General features: G+C 47.3%; 2 protein-coding genes across 2 annotated transcripts; both read right to left on the bottom strand.

Annotated features, from left to right (window-relative positions):
* Positions 1 to 11: 11 nt before the first annotated feature.
* On the bottom strand, positions 12 to 5,333 carry LOC112079549 (ataxin-1-like). The gene is made up of 3 exons (XM_024145473.2): positions 5,212 to 5,333; positions 2,231 to 3,402; positions 12 to 1,716 (listed from the first exon to the last, which is right to left on the bottom strand). The coding sequence occupies exons 2-3, from the start codon at positions 3,263 to 3,265 to the stop codon at positions 319 to 321; spliced, it is 2,433 nt and encodes an 810-aa protein (XP_024001241.1). The 5' UTR covers positions 3,266 to 3,402; positions 5,212 to 5,333; the 3' UTR covers positions 12 to 318.
* A 2,044-nt stretch (positions 5,334 to 7,377) lies between these two features.
* LOC112079548 (myotubularin-related protein 10) lies at positions 7,378 to 10,304 on the bottom strand. The gene is made up of 6 exons (XM_024145472.2): positions 10,229 to 10,304; positions 9,815 to 9,885; positions 9,498 to 9,670; positions 8,998 to 9,168; positions 8,637 to 8,819; positions 7,378 to 8,356 (listed from the first exon to the last, which is right to left on the bottom strand). Exons 1-6 carry the CDS (start codon positions 10,258 to 10,260, stop codon positions 7,733 to 7,735), a joined length of 1,254 nt encoding a protein of 417 aa, XP_024001240.2. The 5' UTR covers positions 10,261 to 10,304; the 3' UTR covers positions 7,378 to 7,732.
* Positions 10,305 to 10,310: the final 6 nt, after the last annotated feature.

Raw genomic sequence — 10,310 nt, 5'->3', positions numbered from 1 at the left:
GACTTTGGTAGGTGATTCACCAGCTACATACACTCCCTGCTTCTGCATCCGCTCCCTGTCAGCCTGGGAGAGCAGAGACCCAATCTCCTGATCACTGGACCAGGAGCTGTCCTGACTGACTGACAGGCAAATAGAGCGGACCTGACCAGCCTCCAGACCAGGTAGTTCCCATGAAAACAAAGAACTTGTAATCTTATTAGGTGTGCAAAATATCAAACATTCAGAGGCTACATTCCCACTCTTTTTCCCCTTTCCCCCTCTCTGATGCTTTCACTCCTCTGACAGTCTCTTCTGTGGTGTGGACTGCCATGGTTGGTGCTACTTCCCAGCATTAGAGCGCCCCTCGATGGACAGTTTGACCTCCTGTGGGATGAAGGAGGGTCGAGAGGAGCCGGAGGGGCCCAGCTGAGGGTGCGCCCCTTCCTCTACCTTCATGTATCTCTGAAGGCCGGGGGCGGACCAGCGCCTCTGAGACGCGCTCGACACTGTCGACACCACTCCCACCCCCGCCCCTGGACGAGCAGAACCCTCTGTGTGCAAATAGTAACTGCTCTGGCTCCTAGTGTGCTCTGCTGAAGTCCTATTTGGTCTGGTGGGCATCTCACTCTGCCCAACACCCCCTAGTTGCATGGGCTCCTCTTTATCCCCCCTCTCCCTCTCTCTGTGGACACGTTCCATCCTGAAGTGAGGCTGTGGCCTGGGCTGCTGGGGGGCAGGGGGCCCCATGGGCTGGCCGATGGCCCCTGATGTGGAGTTGACTTTGGTGGAAGTCCTGGCTTGGGTCTGCTGCTGCTGCTGTTGTTGCTGCAGGGGCTGTTTCTGTTGCTGGGGCGGCTGCTGCAGAGTGATGGACACACACACGTCTCCTACCTGCAGGTGGTGGCAGGCCAGGCCATAGAGCTGGYCCGTGCGCTCTGGGSTGCAGGAGGACCAGCCCTGGCCAAACACAAAGAAGGGGTGRTCCGGMGGCACGTCYATYGTCACCTTGCTCTGCTGCTCGCCKACTGTGAAGTGCAGCGCCACCAGGCCGGGTCTCTGCTGGCTGGTCCTGATGTCCACCACCATGCTGGAGTCGATCTTCAGCCCCCCGCTCACCTCAGCACTCCGCACAAAATCCTGAGTCTGCAGGTCCTCAACACGCTTCAGCTCCCCCGTGGCTAGCTGGATGATGGCCCCCTTCATGAAATGGGAGGGATTGGAGGGGGCAGGGGTGGGCACCAGGGCCTGCGTGAGGGCTGCCGTGACTGGGACAGAAAAAGGCTGCTGGGGGTGCTGCTCCACGGCGGCCACATCCACCACAGCCCTGTCTGGGAGGCCCACTCTGGCTGGAGACTCAGAGGCTTTAGAGTAGGGGGTGGGGGTGGGGGAGGCCATGGTGACAGCAGAGGTGTCATCATTGGTCTGGCTGGGGTAGTGCTGGGGTGGCTGTTGATGTTGGTGATAGTCTAAGGGGACCAGGACTGTCTGTCCATTGGCCAAGATGACCGCGTGGCCTGGCTGCCCTGCCTGCTGTTGATGGGCCGTCATTCGGGGGTCTCCATACACCGCAGGGTGGATCGCGTACGCTGTCCGGCCAGCACTCTCACCTGCCTCCCCATGAGCCTCTCTGCCTCTCTGAGAGCCCTGGGATAGGTTCAGGGGACCAAAGGACACCTCTTTGCGGCCTCCACTCACACCTTGGACAGGAGAGGCTAGGCGACCAACGACCTGCTGAACCTTGAGGATGACAAAAGATAAATCTTATTAACACATTTCAATCAATCAACCTTTTTATCTTTAAATGTAATAAATTGTTGTGTCTGAGAAAAAGGAAAAAAGACTGAAGTTTTGTCCTCCTGTACCTCCTCTCAACCACCATTATTAAGCCTCAGAAAGCAGTGGTTTCCTATCAACTCTAGTCGAGACCACAAACCAGAGAATTTTTTGTCTTTCCTAGAAGCAGCAGGCAGTGTGTAGATGTGACTGGTTGCCCAATGATCAGCACACCCTCAACAAAGTAATAAAGGAAGGAAGTGGAGGGGAACATGGATATTGTGTCACAGCAGACACTATAAAAAGTCAYGTGCACTAAATAAAGTCAGAATTTTGGACAATTCATAATCAAATCAAAACTCTCCTTATTCGAAAATGTAAAATAAAACATTTATTTGACTTATGGAGTAGATTTGAAATAACTTAAAATAAGTAAATACATGCGTGTAAGTAATTACAACAAAACTTCAAGTCTTACCTCCAGGTCAGTGTCTGGGGTGCTGCGCTGCCCAGGCGAAGCCCTCTCGTCCAGCCTGCGGCTCTTCAGGCTTCTGTCCTGTGCGTGCTCCAGTGCTACAGAGGCGGATGCTGCCTGCAGCAGCCGTGCATTTCTGGCAATGTAGACTGAGTCCTGGAGCATCTCCCTGGCTGCCTGCTCCCTCTCCCCTCCTCCATTCAACTCTCTATCCCTGTCTGTCTCCTGCTCCCCGCTGTAGGGGTCCCAGGGGGCAGGTGCAGCCCTGGTGCCCTGAGAGTGGTAAAAGACTGGCACTCCCCGAGGACTGAGCTCTGCGGCGGGCAGCGCGCCCAGGTGCTGCTGGTGCTGGGCAGCCTGCTCCGAGGTCAGCATCAGCGGGACACCTCCAGACGACCCCACTTTTGCAAAGGCATGGGCAGATACATGGGCCTGGGTAGGAGGGGAGACCACCCCCTCCTGGATGACTGACTGGTAGGGGACCAGGTGGGGCTGGGAGAGGGTGCCCGAGGGAGAGATCAGGGAGCTGGGGACAAAGCCAGGGGGGACTGCATAAGGGACTGCACCGTATGGGGAGACAAACTGGAAAGAGGAGTGGGGGATCTGGGCATAGCCTAGAGGGGGATAGGAGATCCCTGGATGATGCTGTAGGAGAGATGAGGGGACAGTGTAAGCTGGAGAGATATGGCTTAACACTGGGTGTAGACTGGTCTGGGAGTAGGAGACAGAGGGGAGAGCCACCCTATAGAGCATGCTGTACTGGTCAACGGGCAGCCCTTGGAGGCTCTCAGCACTTTCTACTCCATAGTGTAGACCATGCTGTGCACGCAGCCACTCTTCTGCTGTGCCTCCTCCCTGAGTGTCACTACCGACCCCTGAGCTCTGAGTGGAGGCCACTTCCTCCCCCCCTCCCCCACCACCTCCTCCCCCCACCCCACTGCCTGCCCCTCCTCCCGCACTACTACTACTGGTGCTGTTGTTGAGATCCCTCTTCTTGGGAGGCAGGCACTCCTGATTGCGCTCGTGACCTGGCTTCATGGCGGTGCCGTGTAGTCTTGTCTGGGCGTGAAAGGCTCTTTATTGTGCAGCACGGGGAGTGGAGCCTGTTGGCCAGGCAATCAGCACCACAGGAACCAGCTCTGAGAACCTGAAGCTGACCTCGTCCACCGCCTCACCTTGAAACACAGAGAGAGACTGTGTGACCAGTCGTCAGACGACCCCAAGGATTCACCTTAACATARTACATCGATACATACTGGACCCACGTCACAAGCCAGGCTTAGAGTGCCAAGATGTTTGAGAGAGATTGTAGACGAAAGGAAACTTGTGTTTCCAGACCTAGGCACAGGAGATCCACAAAATGATGGACACAAACAAACCAAAGAAACTGAATTTCAGTTAAAGATGCACCATGCAGAAATTGCGCCGCCARTTCCTGGTTGCTAAAATTCTAATAGTTCGCCTGATTTCAGTTTGGTGACATAACAAGCAAGTATAGTTTAGAGAATCACTGTATCTTCTAACCGCTTTGAAGTATAGTTTCTATAACCAAAAGTAAAAGATGCAAAAACAAACCTTTAGGGACGAATAAGCACTACAAGCATTTCTCTATACTTGCAATAACATCTGCTAACCATGTATGTGTGACCAATAAAATTTGATTTGACTAGAAATAGCACACATAGAACACATCTACCGCTTCTTAGACTTGCTTTCAATGAGAATGACAGATCTATATCACACTTCTATGTGAATTTGGTCAGGTCGCCCAAAAAGTTACATATTGCAGCTTTTAACTCTGGATATTATTTCCTTGAATAATTAGGCCTCCGTGTGATGACAGGAGGTGAGAAAACCAACAGCACCATAAAGATTAGGCACACACTTCAGCTCATTTTATGGTCTGTGCCATATTGCTTTCTCCCCATAGCAACAAGTTGTTACAGGCTGAACTGTATGGCATAGTGAATCACAGCACACGAGAGATAGGGAGAGTGAGTAAGAGAGTAATAGAGAGACTTCTCTACACCTCAGCTGCTGCAACCAGAAATGCTTCCAGATTATTCAGAACCCTTCTTTTTTTTTTCAGCTTGCCTAATTATATTGTCTCGTCCCATGACACTGCTGTGTATTTTCTCCACAGTCAATTGGATTATTAGTGGGAAGCCATGGGAGGGAAAGGTAAGGGTGAAGACAGATTTGAGACTGTTAAAACACCCAGGCATGCACAAACACCTACACAACAAACCCTCTTCCACCCACATATATCCTCCCATTCTTTATAAAACCTTACGTAAACGTCTTAAATTACCCACATTCACATCACATGCCTCACTTTCTACGTGCAGAGGAGCAAAAGACAGCAGGGTGCTTGATATTTTCATAAATATAGTGCTAACATTTCCCCCGAATATAGCCTATTTTTGGCATGTCCATAAAGAAATTTGCGTTATTCGCTACAGTAGGCCTACTTGGTGAAAGATGCTGTTTTCATCTTCTTTGAATAGGAGCCATGCTCTCTAGGCATAGATCATGTTTTTGTTATTCTAAACGTAGAACATTGGACAAACTGCACTAGATCTTAGAAACATTTCCACATCTGATATCAAATTGATTAAGCTCTCTTGCTAGTTCTCTGGCTAAAACTGAAATTTGAGTTGGGATGGGAGTCAAAAATAGCAATCAAGTTGGGTGTTTCCTCATGTCATTCAAACAAGATTGAGAATACTAATACTGGCTACAAAACATGATCAAATAATTAGATGACAATTACATACTGTTGTTGGCATAGTTAGAAAAGTTAACTTTCGTGGGATGAAAATAATAGTGAAGTGAGAAGGCCAGGCAACGTCAGAATGTATGGCTGGACATCAGCGAACACTAGTAATGGCTAGCTAGTTAGCAGAATAGCCATTTATCATGTTATTATCGGTCAAATATAGTATCTCCAAACGCCACAACTTCCTGTCTTCTCGTGCACTTACCTCCAAATATCATTGTGGATATGCCTCGACTGCCTTACGCTTTCGGAACAGTTAATATGATAAGGAAATGTGGATGAAATCAGGGCTGATTAGTCGAGCCCATTTCGGAGGCCAGCAGACGAAAACCCAGTGGCGCTCCTAGATGACGTCACACATAGTAAATTCAATTTCCTGGATGATTTTGAGGCATATAAATCCTATCATTTTCATAAATTTGAGCTTCATGGCCAATAAAAAACATACACACGTTTACCTTCTGCTAGGAATACTTGAATTGCCATTTTCCCCCGAATGTCTGTATGCACAAATTAGGGAATTATCTATTTCCCTTCGGGAACACACATTGCCTTGTTCCTCTTTAAATGGCAATCCTCAGGCAATGAAAACAAGTAGTATTTTAGCACATTAAAAGTCTATCATTGGGATACTTTAGGAGGTTCTTGAATTACAAATGCAGTACTTTCTCAGATTTACAGTACCGGCATGTTATTGTGACGTGTTGTTTTTGCAATTTTCCCGGTTGATGCTCCAGTATTACAGCAGGGGGTGCTGATGGCCTTATTGATTTGAGTTAGTGTGTACAGTAGCTTTGCATTTTATTATACATACACTGACTGTAGTATGACCTGATTTGACTAATATCAGACCTGCATATAGCATGGTTAATATTTTAATTTGAATATCATGTGAAATATCTTCAGTTTCCCTTATAAATCTGTGTTGCAGACATTGCTAATCGTCTCATTTTGACAGCTTTCCAATCCAGACACAAGCATTGCAGCCACCTTATTGGGTGTCTGAAATACCGAGTAGAAGAATACTCACAAATATCTACCCCCCCCAATAACAAAAAAAACAACTTCAGACATTTGACATTTTTATTTGCTCTAAATTCCTTTACATTGACATTTTGCCTTACAGCTGTGACCCCCTGTGGTCAGAGAGTGTTGACAGTGCTTTTTAAGGGGGGAGAGGGTCAACATTGCACTACAGACCACTCAATTGTCCAACAAGTGCTCTGCAATGCCATAAATGTGTATCTCCAAACTTGATCTAACACAGTGACACTCCACAGAGCAAAGGTAAAACATAACATTAATCCCAACATGGTGTTACTTCAGATCAAGCACTTCAATTTGGCTTCCAGYTGCAGCTTTTGAAGTACTCCGTCTCTCCTAATGTCATTACTCTGGGTGTAACAACATGCATAGTAGAATAAGTGATAGAAGTGAACCGGTACATTGAACACAGTAAGTAAACCCACATTTCCATCTAAAAAAGGCACTGAGAATTTCCTACATCCCTGTTTTAGAACATTTGCATAACTGAATAAATATGTGCACTGTTGATCAATATCAAATTGTGTCAAATGAAGAGCACAATTGTCATACAATACCAGTGCTGAGTGCACCAATGGTGTGAATTAGTGGTAAACTAAAATAAGGGCTGTGCATTCATGGTATATAAACTAGAAGTAGGGGCTAAAAAAAACAGTAAGTACCATAATTAGAATAGCAATAAAAACAGTATATTATTTGTCAATTTACCATTACCAGTAGTTATTTCATACAGCTTCACTTCTTATTTGGGATTTGTCTTGTTAATATCAGGTGAAGGAGCAATGAGGGCTCATTAGAGAAAACAGATTCCAACTGTTTACATGTCTCCACTTCAAACCCACTCTGAAACACATCACCTGACTATGGTGAATAGACATGCTGATTGTCTGAGCATCAGTTCAGGAGGCGTCCAGCCATTAGCAGCATCAGTTCAGGCTATGCGGGTGTACAGTAATGATAAGACAGGTATCCAGCATGCCCAGCAGTTCTTTACTGCCCACAGCTCCAAATCATACATGTCCAGATACTGATGCATTTCAATGCCAAAGCCATCAAGGAAAAAGTTGATTGTGTCCACAAATGTCCACAAATTTCTTGTCTCAAACGGTGAAGGCATTTTCCAGTGCCAGTCCCCTGGCATTTTATTGGTGTGTTACGTGATTGATGATCATTTCCTGCAAGAAGGCCTAATAGTAAATAGCCTCGTCTGTCCTTCTCCTTTCACTATTCATGATTTGGTTAATATTCATTCTAGAATTAATGCAGTACCTTACCAGAAGGTCTCTAGAAATACAACTAAACTATATTAAGTGATACAAATAAAGCGATAAGTGTCTACCACAGATTTAACTCCTCCTCATAACTCCTTTTTTCCTTCGCAAAGTGTCATCAGCACTACATCAATGTCACTACAAAATCATATTCCACTAACATTCTTCTACATACTCAACTGAATCTAAAACTAGAAAGTGAAACTGGAAATCAAAATTGACTTCCTACAGAGAGCAACCCTGGCAAACCCCTGAAGAAATGTGCGATTTAAGCAAAGATGAATAATCTTGTGCAAAAACAAACAGCCACATCACCACATTCAACTGAGCTAGCCTCTGGCCTCTAGCATGATAGGACATCCCTTCTGGACTCTAAGCACTGATTTGAGTGAGAACTTTAGCCACGGGACCTCAGAGTGCCTCATTGGCCAGAGTTTCAGTGGAGAGCCATATCTTTGCCCCGTTCAGGAACTTGCTGAGAGGAGTYCCCAGGATGCTGCGGCGGCACATGTTCCCCACGGGAGAYAAGGGGAAGGAGGAGCTGAGGTACTCTGGAGTTGAAGAGGGCTCGTGGGTGGAACCGGCCTTAAAGTACATCCTGCTGTGGTCTGATGGGGGGGCGCTGGGGTTGGAGGTCGGGGTGCTGGCCGGAGTGGCCCCCTTGTACTGGCGTAGCTGGCTCTGCAGCTTCTCTACCTCATCAGCCAGCTGGGAGAGCTTGTGGTATGCGGTTACAGGGCCGCCCTTGGGGATGCTGGCTTCAGGGACCCAGCGCAGGAAGTAGAGCCTCCACAGGGCCAGGTGTGAAGGCAGGAGCTGGGGGATGAGCATCCCCTGTAGGTCTGCGGGCCGGGAGACCCAGTCCCTGAAGAAGCGCTCTGTTGGGCTCTCCACCACCTCTCTGATCTGGGAGAAGTCTGGTTTGAGCCGCGACACGAGGGAGTTCCGTCTGGTCAGGGTGAGGCTGTCATGGCCGTCCATCAGGATGTTCCTCAGGGAAGAGGGCATCCCTCGGAGTGTAGAACTGTAGTTTTTCTGGAAGAGAAAGGAACACACTCATTTACAAGTTATTTAATTTAGAATGTACATGCATGTAGATGGTGTTGATTTTACTTTGAGGAACATGACATTTTGATCTTCATGAATTCAGGTTATTTCCAGGCATCTGGGACTGTCCCTGGATAGTCTTGCATAGCTTTTCTTGCAAAGCTCCCTAAATTTACCCATCTAGAATTGAAATGTACTTATCCTGTTAAGGGGTGGTTGAGAACTCAGTGTATTCATTTGCATTCTCAAACAAAGAGAGCAAACTGACCTTAGTGCGTCTGAAGGACTTCACTGCTCCGTTCTGAACACAGGTGGCACCTTTGCCAACATACATGGGGTTGTTGAAAAGGGCCTGGTCTTTGGGGGTGAACTGCTGTGACCAGTCCCAGACAGGGGGGAAACGTAGGGCCTTCTCCTCCCCCACAGAGATGCACTTACTCTGAGCAAAGTCCTGTGGAGGAGGACAGGTAAGGTTACTAATACTTCCCACAGCTGCACACAGTTCTGAGCTGTATCATATCAGAGGTGCGTTGACGGAGTTCAATACAACCGCAACTATGTTGTGAGGGTTGAGGGGGAACTTCCTGTTTTTGTCTCTTTTTGTGTGTGTGTGTGTGTGAGCTCCTCACCATGCTGTTCTCAGTGCGCTGCTGGGGACAGTTGAAGAGGAAGGTGCTGAAGACAGGGATCCACATGCTGTCACTGAGCACAGTCAGGTAGGTCTCAGTGAACTCAAAGGCTGCTGGGTACTGATTTATAATCTGCCACACACAGTCCAGGAACAGCTGGAACAGAGGAGACTGAGGGGATGGGAGGAGAGGAAGAGCGGGAAAGGTAAAGAATATTGTGATTAAGGGCGGCAGGTAGTCTAGCGATTAAAAGCGTTTGGCCAGTAATCGAAAGGTTGCTGGTTTGACTCCCTGAGCCAACTAGGTGAACAATCTGTTGATGTGCTCTTGAGCAAGGCACTTATTCAGTGKGACTTACAGGAGCAATTAGAGTTAAGAGTGTTTGCTAAATGACTAAAATTATAAATTATAAAAATCACTGGGCACAAAACAATGACAACATTTCAAAGTACAACTCCATGTCAAGCTCCATTTCAAGTATGCAAATAGACAGAGCCTACCTCCTCTTTGTCATTCTTCTTCAAATGGTTGCACCGGTCGAGGAAGCGATGGCCAGCCATCACCCACTCCTTCTGCACCAGGCTCTGGAAGCCAGTGAGGCTACGGAAGTGAGGGTCCAGCATCAGTTGTACCAGAGAGGACACCACACAGCTCAGGTCCCTGTCTTCTTCCTCTGGAGAGAGAAGAGAGGCGAAAGAGAGAAGAGAGAAAGAAAAGAAGAGAGAAATACAGGTCAGAGACAGACAGACAAACAGAGGGGGAACTATACTTATACAGGAAACAGACAACTAAAGGACAAAACCATGTATTTCGTTACCTTGCAGAATGACAGACACATGTTTTCCCTCCAGCAAGTAGACTACCTCGGCTGAATGCTTCAGGAAGGTCCTGGAGCCAGGAATATGAAAGGATACAGTTGACTTTACTCTAGGTACAAATATGTAACATTTACACATACATCTTAAGTACGACATTCATTAACTCTGACCAAAAGTTGAGTCCAACCAAAATGATCCTATACTTGTTCATGAAATATTACCACTATTAAAAAATGTAAATAAAAGGACTAATATATATACCAGATGGTAGAGAGAGAACCAGCAGGAGCGTCTGTCAATGCTAGTACTTTTCTAAATTAAACTTCATGCAGGACAGGACAGCGGCAATGCCAGTGCAAACAGCATGGTGAGCCAACCTGCAGGGCCAGTGGCGTCTAAATATTTGTACATACCTGACATACTCCAGCCATCGAGAGCTTTCCATGGACGACAGCCACTTCTCCTCAGACTCCTCAAAGGGCTCTGCACACAAAC

Source organism: Salvelinus sp. IW2-2015, unplaced genomic scaffold, assembly GCF_002910315.2.
Source record: "Salvelinus sp. IW2-2015 unplaced genomic scaffold, ASM291031v2 Un_scaffold8424, whole genome shotgun sequence".
Classification (NCBI taxonomy): Eukaryota; Metazoa; Chordata; class Actinopteri; order Salmoniformes; family Salmonidae; genus Salvelinus; species Salvelinus sp. IW2-2015.
The sequence above is the reverse complement of the archived record's forward strand: the minus strand, read 5'-3'. Positions and strand labels throughout refer to the sequence as shown.